Below are 19,931 nucleotides of genomic sequence, written 5' to 3'. Positions count from 1 at the left end.
AGGATCATATCCTGTAGCCCTTACTCCCATGCGAAATACCACTGACTTCAGTGAGCAGGGACTGTAGGCTTGCCTCCCATTTAGTTTCTGCCGGTACTCTGAATTCCTTAATATTATAAATTATATTGTTTTGGCTTCTACTTAGTACCTACCAGAGACGTAACCTTAAGCTGTGTTTACTAAGTAGCCCCCATTTTTAATGTTTTTTTAGATACTCAGCACTTCCTAGAATCAGTCCCTTAAATAACAATTGACAGTTATTCAACTATTCCTGATAGTTTTGTCAAATTATGAAAAAATACTCTTTTCATAATTACAGTACAACACTGTAACATCCGGTGTATGAATGGAGGTACCTGCAGTGATGACCATTGTCTCTGTCAGAAGGGATACACAGGAACACACTGTGGACAGCGTAAGTAACCTAAGTGTACATATGCATACAACAAATGCAAAGTTACATGATAGTGAAACATATAGATCAGTCATAATTTACCTGTAAATCTCAGTTGCGCTGTATTTGTTCTTGGTATACTGCAATGGAATTTTACAGGAAAGCATGTGACCTTGAAATGAGTGTCAGGTCAATTCTTCCTAAGCAGAACTATTAAAATAAACTTCAAGTGAATTCATAATAATTGGACATAGTTCTTACCCTAGCAAAATTCCCGTTGACTTCCAGGAGTTGAATTGGAGCAGCAGGCCCTAGCTTTCAATTTTATCAGGAGATTCAGGTTCCGTATAAAGAGTTTCTTAATTTTTTTGAATGCAGTAACTTTATTTAAATTTAGATTTAAAAAAAAAGACTGAGTTATGAAGGGTACCTAACGAACATTTGTTCATTCTGGTATTGTCTTGTTATGGTTACAGGCAAATCTATTTTCCTTGACCGATATATTTTACGTTGCATTATATTATCCTGCCTTAGTTGTATTCAGGCTGGAGCTATGCCAAGCAGTGTGAATAGTTGATAGGGCCTTTACACTTATCAGAACAGCACTTACAATTATAGTTGATTTCAGCAGCTGTATGAGATCTCCCTAATGTACAGTAAAGAGTTCTCATCTCTTGCAGCCAAGATATTTGCCAGGTTTATGTTGATTCTAAATCCTGTCCTCCATATAAACCCAAATCTCCACCACTATAAAAGCAATAAACACTGCAGTGATGGGGAGATGAAGTGATCTCTTGTTTGTCTCCACTACCATTCCAGAATCTGCTGCTGAGGGGTACTGAAACAGGTGCTATTGTGTGTTTTTCTTCAGGGCTACAACATTGCTCGTAAACTGAAATGAGAATTCAGAGATCCACTCTGTCAAGCGGGCACCTTGGGGTGATCTCTTTACTGCCCCAGTGGTGCATGTGCAGTGGAAACACTTGATTAGTTTGACTTATTGAAATAGCTGCTTGTTTAACCAGGCAGTGGGGCGCCTGTACTGATGCCCCAGCCCAGGTCAAGAGCTGCTAGGAGGAAGGCGGAAGACAGGGGGCGCCATGTGCAGAGACATGCACTGGCCCCAGGCAGCCTGCAGAGCAGCTCCAGCAGTTAAGTGGAGGAGAGGAGGATTGAGGCCCCTGTAGGGAGGGAGCTGGCAGGGCTGGGGCTGCTGCCTAGCCAGGTGGGGCTTGGGGCTGGAGTCGCAACGGGTGGCTGCAGATTCCCAGCAGGTAGCAGGACAGGGCCGTGGGTGGCTCGTCCAGGGGAAGGGGAGGGCCGGCTCCCCACTGCCGTGTGCACTGCGGGGGAGCTGGGGCATGTTTCCACCCTTTCGTTCCCCCACACTGCTCCTGAACAACCCGCTGGCCTCTGATTGTCCCCATGACCTGGCCCAGCCAGGGCTCTGTTCTCTGTGAATGGGGCCCTGGCTGGGCCAGGTCATGGGACAGTTGGAGCCCAGCGACTCCAGGAAGCCAAGGGCTGCTCATGACCTCCCGATCTTTGCATGAGGCACAGGTGGGCTACATCCGCGAGCTGTGCTCTGCTCCTCACTGCTGCCTTCGAAAGCAGCGAGACTGGCATGGTGCCGTGCCACGCTGCTTTCAAAGGCAGCAGCGAGGCATGGAGCAGGCAGAGCGCAGCTTGCAGCTGTAGCACACCCGTGCCCTGTGCAAAGATCGGTGGACCATGGGTCCCCCTTGGCTGTCCAGCACCACACCCCTGGAGGAGCTGCCAGGTTCTTCCCGGGGACGATGTGCAGAGGGCAACGGGGGTCCCCCAGGCTCCATCCCTCTGGCCCAGCAGTGCAGTCGAGGCTAGCCCTGTTCTGGATCCCCTTTCGGGCAGTGCGGAGCTGGGGCCAGTGCAGGGTGGTGAATTTACAGGTGCTGCCAGCACCAAGCGAGGGGCATAGCGGCTCCCAGCCCCAATCCTGGGCCCGGCTCTGCTCTGATCCCTGCCCAGTAGAAGCCCCATTCCCCTCCATGGTCCTTCCCCTTCCCATAGACTTTCTGAGGGGCGAGCGCATGCATGCGCACACACGTTCTTTCAGCCCCTCCTCCCTCATTTATTTTCTTTCTTCACCTATGCCACCTGCTCCACCTGTCTCTGAGTTCACCAGCTGCACCTGGGTGAAGCTTTGTTTCATTGTTTGGACTGAAAATTTAAGCTTATGTATTCTGACCACCTTATCTAATACCAGGTAACCCATAAACATATCCTATTTCTTATAGGCCTAAGGAGCTGATTAGTCTGTTAGCTTGTTTCTGGTCTATGCAAAGAAATGGAAAGAGCTTTGAGGATCTGAAAAAGATGCATTTGCTTAGCCCCTATATCTATAGAGTCTACTAGTTAGTTGTTACTTAGATTAATGGAAAATGGAAAGGAATGTTGGTTTGAAATTATGGTACACTCTATTGATGGTAGAGAGACTAGCACTAGAAGCCTGGAAAAGTTCCGATTGCTCTTGTGTTTGTGTAATATACCCTGTGGAAGATGAATATATTTTACTTGATAAGAGTGTGAGATAGTGTAAAAGCTGTAATAGATAATGCAGCTGAAGTGGAACACACAATAGCCTGTATCATTAGATTTGCAACTTTAACTAAGTTTCCTGAGCTCTGAGAAGTTGTAGCTGTATATCTATTATGAAAGTGATTTTAAAATGATTTAATTAAGGTAATTTTCTTCTTCTTCACTGCAGCTGTCTGTGAAAGTGGGTGTCTTAATGGTGGGAGATGCGTGGCTCCAAATCGATGTGCTTGTACATATGGCTTTACTGGACCTCAGTGCGAAAGAGGTATGTGCTCTAATACCACCTAAAATTAAAGATCATGAGCAGTGGTTTATATGTTTGATCCTAACAAAATGGATTTAATTCTTATTCAGTATAAGTAGGAAACTGAAAATACTAATGCTGTGATAGCTTTTAAGGACTAGTATTTTACTTTTGACTGTAAATGGTGTGGGCAAAATGTAAGTAAGGGTTTTTTTTCTTTCTTATTCATGGTTCCCAAAATTTTCAGTGAAAGCAAAATCTGACCAAAAGAACTAGGAAGAACTTGTGAATTTATGCAAATGTATGGAATAAGACTACTGTAACTGCCATAAATGGAATATATGATGGTGGATAGCCTAATGATAGGTGAAATCTTAACATTTTCACATGGAGATAACAATTCAGTCTTGCTTCTGCATGTGGTCAATAGCATTTTAAGCATCAGTCCTGCGGTCCTATTATAGAGTTTTTGCAAGTCTTATTTTCTTATCTTGTGGTAAACCACCTTATTCTATCAGTACTGGAGAGTCTGTAGTAGAGTGTCACATTTACCCTACACAGAAGTTCGTCTTTTTTTGTTACTCTAAAGTCTGAAAACAAATATTCAGTAGCAAATACAGCAATATTTGAGGGGGGTTTTTTCATTCAGGGGTAGGAATCAAGTTTAAAGGCATATGAAACCAATTAAGGCAATTGTTTCATTTAATTTCTGATGCTTGTGAAAACACAGAGATGTAAAAGTTGGCAAATAAAAATATCAATAAATATTTTTACACAAATGTTAGTTCAGTGTTCAAATTATAAGAAAAGTTCTGTTGTTTTGTTTTTATGGCAGTCAGACTGATATATTTAATTATCAATGATATGCAATATCCTAAATCTCTCTCTCTCATGTTTTATTTTTGCAAGGTTTAGTCAGTTGTTCTTCACATCCTGTGTGAATGTATTGCTATTGATTTGTCACTTTTTAAGAGTATCCATAGCAATAAGCACAGCTGTTTCCAGATGAAAGTACAGTCATACCAACTGCCTAACTGCTGCTATACTGTATTGTTTCAAGGAAATTTAATCTGTTTAATGGCTTGCTGGAGAAGAATGACAGAAATCATTGTTTAAATAGAGACATCATCTTAAATTATAGTCTTAAAATAACATGCATTTTAATTTGATTAACATTCTGATTGATTTCCTGTTTTTTTGAAAATTCATCTAGATCACGTAGATCATTAAAATGTATTTTATTTTCTCTAAAGCTAAATTCTATATAGATCACATAACTCACTTTGGGCTTGATTCTGGCCAGAAGTCTTAATGACTTTAGTGGGGCATTGCAAGTGCTAAATATCTCCAGGCTTGGGCCTTCACTCATTACTGGCTCTCCTAGACAGGCAGAAGAGATAGTTACTTAGAACAGCCAATTATTAGTGACAGTAAAGCATTTGACTATTTTGCTCTCAGTTTGGCCACAAAGTGGGAAGAAGCAGGTGTTTCCCAGTATACTTGAGGCAGAGAAAACCTCTATAGTTGGCATTGAGCTAAGACTTGCATGTTGTTTTGTTTTTGGTTTGTTCAAAGCTGACAGCTGAAATACTGCTAGTTTGGCAGGTAGTTCTATTCTGAATTCCACTTTTAACCATCTGTCCTTTTCCCAAACGCGCAACAATACATGAGTGCACCACATGATGTATGAATGTATTGACTAAAGAAGGGTAGCCTTTCTTTAAATTATTCTTTCCTATATCTTCTAGCTCCTCAGGATCTTCAATACTATAGACTCCATAGACTTTTGTACAAACACATTGCCTTCTTAATGATATGTAATCTGCAACACTGTGTTTGCCATCACTATTCTTGGCCATTACAACAGTTGTTCATATTTTCAAGCACTAATGGGTGCATGCTGTATACACAGGTTCTGAGTTTGTACTTGTGAATTCATCAGTTCATACAGTGGTTCATAAACAGGGCTTATATAGTCCTTGGATTGCTTGAATGTATATTAACAACCTTGTGGTGGTAGGACATTGACTATGGGTGTATCTACATGTGCAGTTAAACATGACTAAAATTCATGTGCATTAACCAATTTTTGACAGGTGTCTACATGTGCAGGGACTTGGCATTAAAGTTAGTGCCAAGTCTGCAGCCCTGCCGTGTACCCCTAGTGGCTGAGCAGACCTGGCATTAAAGTTAGTGCTGGGTCATGTCTACATGTGTGTTAATGTGCTTTAACTAATCATGCTTAAATTTGATACCTGCATGTGTAGATGTGCACCCATAATGTGTATTAAATTAGGCAAATGTGCATTAACATGCCTCGTGCCTGTGTTCTCATCCCCCTGCTTTATCTGTGACAGGTTAAGGTGTTCTTGGTGTTTTGGGGCAATGTCTTGTAGCTGTGTGATGACTGCTTGTGTAGTTTTTAGGAATAAGTTAGACAACCACTTTTATGGGATAATTTAGATAGGAATAATCCTGTCTTGAGCAGGGGGCTGAGCCAAATGGTCTCCTGAGGTACCTGCCAGCCTTACTTTTCTATAACTATAATTATATGTTCTATTCAAGCACAAGTGAGGCAGAGAAGAAAACAAGAGATTGAAAAGGTCTCAAGTATCTCAGATTAAAGGCACCTAAATTGTAAGCAAGTAAAACAAGTCTTATGACTTGTATTGTTTGCAGAGGATATTGAGTATGACCATACCAGAATTATTTATTCTGAATTGCCAACAAAAGCAGTTTGTTTTGGGTATACTGAGGAGCTGCATATTGCCGGACCTGAGGAAGGTGACGGCAAAGGTAGCCACTTTTATGTTCACTTATCCTGGGGCCAGTTTAAGCCCCAGCATAAGTTTGAACAGCCTTGGGCTCAAATTTGTAACCATCTAAAACAACCAGTGTGCCATAACACGAGCAGGGAATGGTTGGAGCCCCATTTTCTCAGCTAATGATCCCTTTATCAGGGAGGGCTGGAAAGGACTGGCACTGGAATCCTGGGTGGGTGACTGCCATATTCAAGACAGCTTGTGCCAGTGGAGACCAGAGAAAAGTCACTTCAAGCAGGGGCCAGAATGGGTGGTTTATACATGTGCTCTGGGAGTGTAGGGAGGGGAGGGTGCTTTAATTAATTAAAGAGCCCAGAGCATCATATGTATCAGTGTCTGTGTGCTGAAAAATGGCAGCTGGGATGCTTTAACTACAGCTCGTTGAAAAAGCTTCAGTTAAAGCACCTCTGCTGCCATTTTTCAGCATGGAGATGCTGATACATGTGACTGGGGAGTCTGCTGGAGCTAGTAATTACAGCATGTTGGAGCAGCCTCACTGCACATGTATAAGCACCCAAACTAGCCAACTGGCTTCAATCTATATGTTATTTCCATAAAGCATTTTCTGTAGAGCATGTCTTTGATTTCAGTTATCAGTTAAAAAGAAAACAGTGATTAATGAACCATAACATTTCTGTTGATGCTCATTACAATGTTGAGGCCAAATGATGGTCAGAGCTCCAGCGGACCTTTGAAATTTGGCTTGTTTTGTACATTCAGATTCCCAACACCCTCTGTACCTAACTGAGATAATATATTCCTGTCTCCAAAAAAAGGGTGGGGTCTCTGAGTCAAATTATGCCAGAAAACTTTCTTCTGAAGATAAGATTTTGAGCATAAAGTAATGCTGACTAGCTGGAGTAACTTGCAGTGTTCAGCACCCGCACCTGTGCATTCACTAGGGGACTGTCTGGCTGCATATGAGTTTACACATCTGTTAGCTGAGGAAGAGATCCATTTGCAAAAAAACTAGCATCAGGCACATTATGTGGATGTGTAACCCTCCCAAGAGGACTTCTGATGTATACATGGGTGGATACAATGCAGTGTGTAGATTACAGTGTGATGCCTGGTGTGTTAAGTAGAACTGTATCAATTTTCTTCTGCCAAAACTGACATTTCAAAGAGGTTTTCGTTAAGCAAAAAATCTGAGAATGACGTGGTAAATACCTTCTAAATTACAACCCAATTCTGGTATAAGCGAAATGGGCACAGATTCTTTTTCATTGTTTTAAAACCCCATTTTGGACTTAAACACATTGGGAAATGGAGCAGTATGGTTTTGTGGCATGTGTCATGCACATCACACATGTGTTTGGCTGTGTTTTGACTTTTGAGGTTGTGCCTGCCACAAGCTAACAGGGGTCAAAGTAAATTACTACTACAAATTATATAGTACTTTTCTCTGTAAACATTAACTAATCATTACAGTCAGAAAGTATGGTTGTGGCGTGCCTCTTATTCGCGTATATCACATACCAAAGAATGTTGCAATCCCTATTGTTGCAATATATAATGCTTTTGTATAGAGTATTATTGGGCAATCTAATTCACTGTTTGGAAGCATTCTCATAACCTGGTGTGGAAAACAATGAAACAACTTCAGATTGTTGTAGCAAAATTTGTGCCAACTGTTTAGATTAGTGGTTCTCAACTTTTTTAGACTTGAGACACCCTTTTTTTTGGCTTGAGGCACCCCACAGAACATGCTGACTTTTAATTTTTGCTCACTTTTTGACTATGGGAAAATAACAGCAATTCTTCTGTTGCAAAGAACTCAGACCAGAATGCTTTTGACACTGTGGATTCCTATTAGAAATCTCTGTTATTTTTTAAATCATCTTTGTACCTCTAACAGTGCTAATATTGCATGGCATCCTGTGGTACCTGTCAAGCTAGGCTGTGGGTGGTCAGGTCTGGGGGTCACGCAGAGTCAGGAGAAGCAGCCAAGATCTGAGAGGAGTGTGCAGAGTCTACGTGTAGGGAAGCCAGGAGCCATATGATTTGTCTGGGGAACTGAGGCAGAAATCCAAAGGATTGGGCTGAGTGTGGAGTTAGGAGCCTAGCTGGGTCAGATACCCAGGAGATCAAACCAGGGTCAGGTCAGAGAACCAAAGCGTCAAGCCGAACCTGGGGTCTGTGGGAAAGTCAGGTCAGGTATTGAGAGAATTGGTCAGAGTCAAGAGAGGCACAACACACGGGTGCAGCAGCCTACGTACAAGGTTGAGCCTTGTTGCCTTTAGCACTTCTTCTTCCAAGTCAGGGTTTTATATTGGAAGAGGTGAAGGATGAGCTGCCCCTGGCAGGCTACTCCAATGGTAGGGAGTGGGTGTGTGGCTAGGCTCAGTTGGAGGGTTCTGGCTAGTGCTCTGCTGGGGAGGTGGCAGGCAGGGATGACCAGGCTAGACCAGGCAGACTGAGGGCCGAGGTCCAAGGCCAGGGCCTGACAGTATCAAGGAACCCGAGGGTGCTGCAGCATCCTGGTTGAGAATCACTGGCTTCAGTCCTGAGCTATGCAACGTGATTCTGCTGCTAATATGTTTTAAACAGTTTCCATTTCATGCAATTGGTCCATATTTCTAATGAGAGGCAAGCTTGATTTCATATTATTTGAACAAAATGTTGACCATGTTTGTTAAATGAAGTTTTAGAAACTCTTTTCATAAGCTGGGATCTTCAGACACAGACGCATGCAAACCAACGGGCCAAATCTAGTAAAATACTCCTAATCTTATAGTGTGCAAAGAGATTAGTCCAAATCTACAGTGTGAGTAGCTTTTACTCTCAAAGAGCAGCAATCCTTGGTTGATGAAAGCACACAAATTGTTTCTTATGGATTGGTGGACCTTTCCTGTTGCTATAAAATGCTATAAACAAGAGTAAAAGGAATTTTAAAATTATATACCAGATTTCTTCAGCACATTTTGGAAGTATATGTTATGCCACCAGTGATATATATTCTCTTCAAGTCTGCTTGGCTGTGGTGTGATTGCATTACTCATATACCTGAATTCATAATTTTTAAGCTGTTGAGTACAGTATTTAGCTTTTTTCCAGAGCAGGGGAAGCCTATTGGGCATAGTGCCGAGTACGTGCAGACTTATCATGAATAAAACTGACCTGGTATTTCTTTGGGATGATGTTTATCAGAAAGATGGACATAACATAAATTAAACAATGAAAGTGTAATGGAATTGGAAATGCTTCCTAAAACAATTTTAGACAGATTTAAGACGTATAGACTGGAAAGGAAAATATTTTATAGATGCTAGCTTGGTTGAAAGGACTTATGCTTTTAGAACTCAGTTCTGTAAGGTACTCTCTGGCCCTGGGCCAGTGAAGCACTTCAACATATGCTTAACTTTAAACCAGAGACATTCAAGTGCTTAAAGTTAAGCATGCGCTTCAGGGTTTTGCTGGATCAGTGCCCAAGTGCTCAGAACTGGTTAAGCACATGCTCAACTTTGAACATGCAGCTCTCTCAGGATGAAATCCTTAATGAAAATAAATCCCAGGTTATAGAAAATTTAAAAATCAAACTTCAACCTGCGAACTCCAAATGGGGCCTCTTGGTGTGTACTTTTTAACAAAAAATATAAATTAAGTCTAAAGAAAAAAACAAAGGACGTGGTACAAGCTCCATTACTGGAAATGCTTTTTACTTGAAAAAGGGTAAGGATTCCCCACTCTTTCGGTTACTCTGAAAGTTCCCTTCTTTGTCTGAACATATCCATCTCCCCATTGACATTTCAAATAATTGTTCACTGTTGCAGCCCTGATATAAAAACCGTTTTATTTTTCTACTTAGGCTGTCTGAGAGGGACCCACTTTAAGCACAGAACATGAGACTGCCTTATTTTATTAAAGTTCTTGTGGCAACATAAGGGGCCCAATCCTGGGGTTTCTTGCCGTATTGGTATTGCCATCCATGAGCAGGGGTTTGGCCCTGAGTTAGTTCAAATATTAGGAACATATCACATGTGTGTTTTATATTTCTTTTTCTGGACTCAGTAAATGAGAAGATGAATACTTTTCCTTCAAACAGAGTCATTCCTGTACTGCTTTCTTCATGGCAGGAATTTTGCACAATTTTTAATTGTATTTGGCCATTATTAAAAGTTCCCAGAATGAATGCCATATGTAAAAATATCTTTCCCAGAGATCCTTTATGAGAGTGCAAACACTGACAGTGTTCAAACAGTGACTTGGTGCTGTGTATATTTTCTTCTCTTTAAATATTACAGCAGATAAAATATGTTTTCACAGAGAGGACGCTGCACCCCTTAGTGTGCCCCGTCTCTGGTATTTAGTCGAAATGGAAAGTAAATAACAAAGTGTAGATAGCAGTAAAAGTATGTTCCCAAAGCCTTATGTCGCATTTAAAGTAGTATTGCAGCATATGGTAGCTGGCAAACATTTGAATAAACTTGATTTTTGTAGTTTTCTTCCAAGAAACACATCTGTTGACATGTATTTTCTGCAGGCCTGTAACATTAATGTGTATGTAGTATTATAGCAGCACACTAGTGTGGCCATAGTTGAAGGCCTGTAATACTTGCTAATTGTTGCAGATCTTTATTTTTACGAGTTCATAACTTAAGCATGAAAAGTTGCTTTAGGTTGAAATTTAGTATTTATAATTCCAGCATTAGAGTGATTTTTTTTTTTTAAAGAAAAAGAATAAGTGGAATGTATTTTATTACCTTGTTAATGTTTTTTGTTTCAGTTTTAAAACAACATTTTCAAGTCTGTATTCTAAATGAGCTTGGAATATATTTGTCTGCAAGAAGCTGAATCAAATGTATAGTTTTTGTTTTTACTTTAGAAAATTTAGATTATAGCCTAGTTTTGGGAATGATAGCCCCCAAAACAGAATAATCACCTCAATTTAAGTGCATTTAAGATCTGCAGTGTAATCAACATATCTCTAGCTCTAAATTGGATAACCTGTTGGGTTCTGTGTTACACTTATTTTCAAAAAATGAGTTTTGAGACAACAGGAACACTAAGAAAGGGTAGTTGTAATAGACATTGACTGTTTCTGGTTAGGTGAAAATATGTATTCATTATTTATGAGTTATAAACTTATAAAATAAGCATCTGCAAATAAATAAAGGAATTATTTTCATTAATGATCAATTATATGTGATATATAGGTATTTTACTAGTCAGTCATTGCTTATGCAATGCCTTATGCATCTCAAACTATTAAATGTTTTTTTTTAAATGTTTATGCTATCTGTACTAAAATGCATAAGTACTTATGATTCCTGGAAGTTGTTCAGTACTTCATGCATGATGCTGAGCATTTTTTAAACTTCCACTGAAGGCAAAGTTCAGTTCAAACAAAAAAAAGAAAAAAAAAGTATTTGAATATTTAGCACATCTCTCTACAACTTTCCACCTTATTGTCTGGCTACTAAGACCATTGCCTTTCAGATATGCAGTAAGGTATTAGATTTTTAGCTGTTTTTACTTTTTATTTTGGTGACTTGATGCAAAATTCAAATGGAAGTTAAGTCTTCCATGTTTTGTTCACATGTGGTTCAGTCTAGAAATGATTGGACTTTTCATAATGAATTAAAAGTATCAGTTAATGAAACAGTCTTCATAAAATCTGATATAGATATTGTTGAAGTCATAATGGATTGAAGTAAATTATGAAATGTTTTGCTTATAGTATTAGTCTAAAATTAAGCATGAGAAGATAGAACTAGCATATCACAGGCAGCCACGTAACCTGTTTCAAGTTCTTTAGGGCTAGGGATAGAAGTTACATATAAGATGGTTTAAGTGATCATAAACTGATTTAAACCTGTAACAGAACAAGAGTTCAGTGCACATAAACTAGGAGTGTGTGTGCATGTGTACAGTATATGACTCATAATCACTACTTAAGAGTTCATTTCTGTTCCCATTCATGTCAATGGCAAAACTTCTATTGACTCCATTTGTGCATTATTTGGTTTCTGGTATACAAGAAAACTTAGGTAGAAGGTCATATTTTCATTGAGAGGTTCTGCCAAAATTATATATGGGAAGAGATGTCTATGCATATTTGACTGTGGGATTTGACATTAATACTGATGCTGCTTTATATAAATATAGACAGTATGTATATTTGGAGAGTACAACCTTCCTTACTAGTCTTCATAGGCAGATTTGTGTTCTGTGGAGCTTTTTGGGAAATCGGATAGAATTTGTGTTGGTGTATTGTCATGAAGGTGACATCCATTCACATGCTGAGGGACCTGCAGGAATGACTCTGCATATCAGGGCTTCATCACGATAATGATCCCTTAAGCCATTTTGATGCTTTCACTGTCATTACAAATGTCATGTTCAGTTACCTACATTTCAGCGCTCTCTTACCTTGCTGTTCATTTTGTGCCTCATAGAACATATAATAGCTGAGCACAAAGAATTCTTTAGGAGGTGTGACTTTGGTGTTTGGTTTTCAGAGTGGCAACTACTGGGGTTAAAAATGATTAAAAGAATGAATAAATGAACCTGAGAAACCTATTTATTTTTGCACAATTCTACCTTTTTTGGAGAAGAATCCTCCTTTTGCTCTAGGTTTCTATATATTTTGATATATTTTTCATATAAGAAAGGAAAACTACCTAGAATCCTTTGGTTTCTTGCTGTGAAAATAAATGTTTTCTTTGTGATTCATCATGGAATTGTATATGAATATTTTCCATTTGTACCTTTTCCCCCTTCTTATTGAACTCTTAGCATTCAAATTTTGTTACAATGGCAACAGAAAGAAAAGGGGTAGTGAAATACAGTATCAAGGTGATTGATCCCCATATAGTCAAGTTAGAAAGAGTTTTTTGGTTTATATAAAAATCTATAAAGTTTGCATTATGGTTGGCTCCAAAAAAGTAAAGAGAACCTCTTTTGAAATATCATAGATCATACTTAATTCACGGATAATCTGAGAATGGCAATTCCAAGTAAAACAATTTCTTTATGTAGGTCATCTGCAAAACACTGATCTGTCAGGAAAACAGTTCTGGAGTAGAGGTGATCAGAATGGTCAGTGTGACTATTTTGTCATTTAGGAATCCCCAGGCAACCTATCTGATATGGTGTTGTTGACATCTTTCCTACAAAAGTCATTACTTTTTTTACAGTAACTTGTTATATTTAGAAATAGATTTTTAAAAATTCTATCTCTATCAATGTTGTAAAAAAAGATGGGAAATAACTACTTAAGAACTATTAGAACAACAGTTATATTTACACTTCCAACTGGCCTTGGGAAATTCAGGAGTAATGACTGAGTGCTTTTTATATTTTTTTCAGTGATAGCTTGTACGCTTTGGCATGCTGGAGCAATGCTGTAGGAAAAGAAAAGAGGCCTAAATAAGGTCTGAAAAGGAAAAGAAATATCCCTCTCCAAATTCTGCTCTGCTGTAAATTAAAGAGCCTACTTATGCACTCCTTAGCCAGACAACACTCCTCCTGAAATCAATAAGAGATTTGCCTGAGTAAAGAAATCACAATAAGTGTTCTTTAAGAAAAGGTTTTTAATGCCCAAGGATTATTTGGAAGTGACTAATACAACTCTAGTATTGTTAGAAATGAATACGTGCTTGCATTATTAAAATATATTTCTTTAAGAACAAAAACGTGACTTTTAACCAGATTAATTCTGACAACAGAATTCAGCTACATGCAAATAAATATTATTAGTAGCCTCAGACAGCACAGGGCAGCAGTATCAATTTTTGAAAACAACTCATTTACTGATAGTCATTCAAGTCCTAATCCAGCACACTGTGATTCTAATGTCAAAGCTTTTTAGGCCTCTTTGCATATATTTGCCACCTGGGGCTGCATCCAGACAAGTGTGGCTGTGTGGTATGTGGCGCTGCAGATACATCTGTGATGCCACATACTGCACATTCAGCTGTTCTTTATGCTGCAAAGGAGCAGTGCAGGTTCTTTTTTTTGGCGGTGTGTGTGTTTGTTTTTGACCCCTGGATTCAGGGGTCAAAAAAATCCACACAAAAAAATGCAGAATGGTGCATATGGGAGCAGCGTGAATTTCTCAAAACTGGAGCCTGGCCTTCTGGAGCCATGCTTCAGCTGCCAGCCAGGCTCTGAGTAGCAGGACTGCTGATGCTGCCATCCTGGGAGGCCCCTAGGATCCCAGGTAAGACTGCTGGAGCCAGCCCAGTGCTGGCCCCAGCCTTCTTTGCTCTACCTGGGGTAATCTGCTGTGCACCAGATGGCGCATGGCACAGGCATTCCTCAGGGACTACTAGCAGTGGTACAAGGTATCCCACTGCTAGTTGTCTCCAGGGAACCAAATGTCCATGTTCATGTGGATGCAGCCTGGGTGGGTTTTATATCAGAGAAAGTTTTTATGAGGTAGTAGGATCCAGGGCTCCAGTTTGTTTTAAGAAGTTTCTGATTTTTATTCTTTCTTTCTTTTTTTTCATTTTTAGAGTGAATGTAGCTTCTGGGAAACAGCTGCTGGGTTAGGAGTTGGGGAGACTAAAATCCTCTTTCTACCACACAGCTCCAAATTTCATACTACAGTATGGGCAGGTGTTTTTTACGCCTGTATGCCAATACCTGAGCAGCTCACACAATTGGACACAAAGGACCAGAACTTCAGTGTACCCTTTTCATAATTCCACTGAAGTCAAGGATACTAAATTTCACCCAGTTATCCCTGTACCAAGCTGAATAAGTAATATCTGACTAACACATGTCTCCTGAGTTTTCTTTGAAGTTCATTCCAGTGTGGTTAATCACTAGGCTTGTGCAAAGCGGCCAGTATGTGATTCAGATTCGGCCAGTTTGGGGGACAGTGATTTGATTTGGTGATTCAGATCACTGCCCTGAATTGATTCGGCTGAATTGGATTTGAAAGATTCGACACTGATTTGGTGTGATTTGGCCATAGCCTATAATGGGGAATCACTAAAATACCTATAACATTGTTGGTTTTTTTGCAAAATTGGATGAAAACAGCCGGGATGGTAGCCCCTTTTGAGGGCATGAAGCCTGCCAGCTTTCAAGTAGATAGGTACAGGGCCTTCTGTGAAAGTGTACCTCAAACTGTTGAAAACAAAACTTGTCACTTGTGTGTGTTAACTGGGTTTCTGGTTGTAGCCATGTTGATCTGAGGAACAGGCAGGCAAGGTTCTTTGAGTAGATCTGATATCCTTTATTAGACCAACTGAATAGTTGGAGAAATATATCTTGGCAAACTTTTGGGTTTAAAAATCCTTCATCAGGCTGAGGTTGGTGGGTGTGCTCTTCCTGGATGGAATGAATAGTAAAGAAGCCAGTGGCTGGTATGCAGGCAAGAAAGCCAGTCAGTGAAAATGTAAATTGAGGCGTTAGAGGATGAGAGACAGGCTGGGGGAGCGGGAGGGGAATGTAAGAGGTAAAAGTGTAGAGGTATCTGGGAAGTCAGATGTTAGGCAGGTTATAGTGTGTCATAAATCCAATGTTTATATTGAGTCCATGAGTTTTTGTATTGAGGAGGTTGATGAAGAGAGAGGCTTCACACAGAGCCTTATATGCTGTTTCTACATCCCTCTTCCAGAGCAGTGTGATTGGAAGGGGACTCAGGGAAAGATCACAGTCACTGGCCAGCTATCGATATTAATATCAGAGCAGTCTCCCTCTCCCACAGTTTCTGTTTCCCTGCAAGACCACCTTTCGAATCGCCTATTCGACATATCTTTTCCAAATTGATCTGGATGCTTCATGATTTGGAGCTTTTAATGGGTCTGCCAATTTGATTCAGATTCAGTGATTTACCCACTGAATCGGGCTGAATCTTCTCTGAATTGAATTGGCGACCGAAGCTTCACACACCCCTATTAATCACCTTCACCAGCAAATATTCCTAAAAATTCATGCCTTCAAGTTAATTTGTATTTTTCTGGATTCAGCTTCTGTCTATTGTTTCTTATCATGTCTTTTTCTATTGGATTAAAAAGCCCTTCAATACTTAGCATTACATACCGTAATCAAAAGACCTCTCAATCTTTTTTTTTATAAAGTGAGCAGATTAAACTTTCAAATCTGTTGCTGTAAGACTTTTTCAGCAGCTCTCAAATAGTTTCTGTGGCTCTTTTCTGTACTGTCTCCCATATTTTCTTTCTAAAATGCCAACACTGTCAGCATCCTATTAGCCCATTTTGCTAGAGGAACACACTGGGAGTTTAAGTTGCTTGTCTTCTACCAGAATGTCACCACAGCAAAATGAAAGTGTGATAGTAGCGTCTGCTAGCTTAAACTAAGCAGAGCCTACAGAACAGGCCACTATGCTGGAAAACAAGTGGTACTATATGATGGAAAGCAGTGACTCTAAAAAGGATTTACTCATCTACCCAGCAAAAGGGAGGTGTGCTTGTAGCCTAACTTACCTAGCAAAGGTAGCAATACCAGAGAAGACGTAGTGGTATTTGCTAACAACCAGAGGACATACCACAGTCCGTTGAGAAGACTTGAGCTATGCTGGCTTTGAGGAGGACATAGTCCAAGTTTACTTGTTCACGGTTTCTGCCTAGCACTTGCAGGGGAGGAGGAATGATGAACTGCTACTAGTGACCAAGGCAGTCACAGCTGCCACACAGGGTACTGGTTGAAAGTGCAAGTGAGTTGGCTGCTTATGCCCCCACCAGGTGTTACCCAGAAACCTTGAATTGGAGAACCAGTAGGTTGTTGAGAGACAATACTCAAGAGACAGGAGTTTCCATTCCACTAATGTAGGTTTATTGAGCATATATCACATACTCTTATACTAGGAAATGTCCTAGATTGCAAGCACGTCTTGCTCCCTGCCCTATTGATCGCAGTCCAGGATCTTGCTGGGACCCCACAGTAGTCCAGTGACCCTTTGTTCCTAAACTGTTTTTATACCTTTTGTTGCTTGCATATTCATACTACTGCTGACTGTTTACAGACTCTTTGTATAAGTGATTCTTCACTATTGAGTATTTTCCTAAAACCTTATATGCATAAACACATCCATACCTGCATACCTTTCTTATCACTCGTTTTCTTTTTCTGTACATTGTCCCCCCACAGCTGTCAATGACAATGTTTATTTTTTGAGAAAATTTTTAGCTGCTTACTCAGCTTTAACCAGATAGTGACCTCCTCACCAGCTCAGCTGCTAGGTAACACCTGGCAGGAATGGACACGGGCAGGACTGCTCCCTGTTCAGTTACACAGCAGTACCACATTTTGCTGTTATCTCAAAAGAAAATGAGAAATATCATTTTAACATTTATTGTAATTTCTATATTTCATTATTTGTCATTGTGAACACCTGTGGGACCCTGAGCTCTGATCAGTTCCAAGGCCTCATTATAAAGCCAACATTTCTCATTCTTTATTTTTCACTAATTGTCATAGTTCCACTTACTACATTGCCAGGTAAGGCTGTGGAGTCAATATCCTTTACAGATGGAAGCACTGCACACAAAATCATTGTCGGCCATGTGGAGTTGCTCCCATCCCATGGATGTGCAGTATTTTATTTAAATTTTGAAAAATTCTTTGGCTCTAAGAATACAGGAAACACAAGATGACGTCTAAACAAAATTTAATCTTTTGGAGAACTTGCAAAAATGTCCATTTGTTTGTGATTTGTGACACCCCTAACAGCATCACTCAGGCACTTTAGTCATCTAAGCAAGATCCAGCACATGCTTTGTCAAAGTGTTCTTAGCTGATGATGTTTTGCGTACCGTTTTGTCCATATGCTGGGCTATCCAAGGAGTATTTGTCCTATGGCAGTGATTAACTGAGTGCTGTGAAGTAAAAGCACATGTTAAATTGACAATACCTAATGACGTTGCCTAATAAAATCCTGTTTTAAAAAAAAGTTGGTTTAAAAAATGCAAGCTGAAAAAATTACAGTGGATCTTAGTGTGGGGAGAAAGCCAGCTCTCCCACTAATGTATTAGAGAAGTGCTATTAAGTCATATCAGTGGGATTTATGCTTGTAAACTTCCCATGTGTGTTAAGGAGAAAGGATGCCATTGATTTTTGTTTTGGAACAAATATTTGCATTTGAAATATGTGTGTATTACACATACCAGTACATGCCTGTGGGTGTGTGTGTGAATATAATATTTGTAACTTTTGATAACTTTCTGCACTGTTAGAATGATTGTAGGGTGCTGACAGTTGTGGAATCTTTCGTTGGAGGTTTTCAAGAAGAGGTGCATCTGTCTGGGATAGTTTAGAAATGGTGAATCCTGCATCTGTATATGGTTTGGAACAGATGAGAACCTTGAGGTTCCTTCTAATTCTTTGATTTCTGTAGTTCTGCTGGACCAGTGTAGCTAGTGATTGGTAACTGGGATATTTAAAATTAGAGTTATCACATTAGTTTGTCTAGGTGCTGTGGAAGGAACCATTCTGCACATTTTTATTCTGTGTACTGTGAAGAGTCAGGTGAGCATTGGCTACCATACTGAGCAGAGGTGCTTGGAGTAAGATATACCCTAAACTTAAAGCAGTTGAATCCTTGTATGGTACAAAGAAAAACCCTTCCATTTTCAGCAGTGGATGTAGCTACTAGTATGGCTGTAAAAGTACTTAACGTAACTTAGGTGCAAGTACGACTTGATCAGCATCATTTCAGGATGCCTGGTTAAAACCTTCTCTGAGCTAAGTAAAAATGATTTGTCCACAAACTGCTTTCAAAATGGCTAAAATTGGTTGAAGATAAACCTGGATGTAATATCAGAATTAACTTATTTAGGTCAAACTGGTTTATGGAACTTCTGTCCCAGGCCCCTTCCTGGTTCAAGTTACCAAGCATCCCAAGATGCTTTACAGCCCGGGGCTATGCTGTCTGCTCCAGTGGAGCAGGGACTGCCTCACCCCTCTGCTCCTTTCCTGCCTACATTCCTCATTTCTGCCCACAGAGATTGGGGGGTGGGGAAGGGAGCAGGGGAACAGGCCCCCAGATGCCCCTAGTCAGGGTCTACACAGTGTGTGGGGGGAGGGAAAGTCTCTGTGGTGGGGGCTTTTCAACCCTCAGCAGCCCTCCCCTTCCCAGATGCTGATTGCTTCAGTGGCTGCCACAGGAGGGAGGAAGAAGGAGTCCTCCTGGCTGGGTCCCTGCACATGCAGCCCAGCATGGGGGCACTGGGGAGCCCCTGCATTGGGCATCGCCCAGTGCAGCCTTTCAAAGTGGAGGGAAATTCTCTGGGTTCTCTGCAACTGGTTTTACCTGAGCTGCTGGGAGTCTAAGGCAAAACTTTTTGCAGGGGAATGGAAGAATTTCCCTCCGCTCCCTGAGGCTGCCCCAGGCTACCCTTGAGACTCATGGGGGCTAAGGCAAGCAGCCCTGGGGTTTGGGAGGGGACGAATTCCCTCAGCTCCTTGGGGCTGCTCTGGGCTGGGGTGGGGGAAACCCCCCAAGTGCCCCCATGCTGGGCTGCATGGGCAGGTACCCATCCCAGAGGACTCCTTTCCCCTCCATCCTGTGGCAGTGGCTGAAGCAATCAGCAGCTGGGAGTGGGAGACTTGCCCTCAGCTCCTCGAGGCTGCCTGGGCTAGGGAACCTATCTTGGGGGAAGAGGCTTTCCCAAGGTGGGCCAGCACCTGGACAAGGGGTCCTTAACTCCATGTGGGGGGCAGCAGCAGGTTGGGAACATGTCCTGTGGAGCCATTCAGGGGCATTGGGCTGGGCTGGCAATGGCCAGCAGGCTGGGAGATGTGCTCTAGCGACCCACTGCCTGCTCATCTGCGGTTTGTTTTTTTTTCATAGACATTAGGGCTGGAAGAGACCTCGAAAGATCATCGAGTCCAGCTCCTTGCCCAAAGGGCAGGAAGTCAGCTGGGGTCATAGGATCCCAGTAAGATAAGCATCCAATTTGCTCTTGAAGGTGTTCAATGT

The 19,931-nt window shown here is 40.9% G+C and overlaps 1 protein-coding gene across 2 annotated transcripts in view; it reads left to right on the top strand.

Moving 5' to 3' along the window:
- The window catches only part of FBN1 (fibrillin 1), a 204,211-nt gene that overhangs the window by 8,358 nt on the left and 175,922 nt on the right, over positions 1-19,931 (top strand). For both annotated transcript variants that reach the window (XM_019533627.1, XM_019533626.1), the window contains exons 3-4: positions 320-415; positions 3,141-3,236. In XM_019533627.1, the coding sequence (XP_019389172.1) occupies positions 320-415; positions 3,141-3,236 (192 nt within the window). The remainder of the gene's footprint in view (positions 1-319; positions 416-3,140; positions 3,237-19,931) is intronic.

Source organism: Crocodylus porosus, unplaced genomic scaffold, assembly GCF_001723895.1.
Source record: "Crocodylus porosus isolate Cpor-Errol unplaced genomic scaffold, CroPor_comp1, whole genome shotgun sequence".
In the NCBI taxonomy this organism is placed as follows: domain Eukaryota; kingdom Metazoa; phylum Chordata; order Crocodylia; family Crocodylidae; genus Crocodylus; species Crocodylus porosus.
The sequence above is the reverse complement of the archived record's forward strand: the minus strand, read 5'-3'. Positions and strand labels throughout refer to the sequence as shown.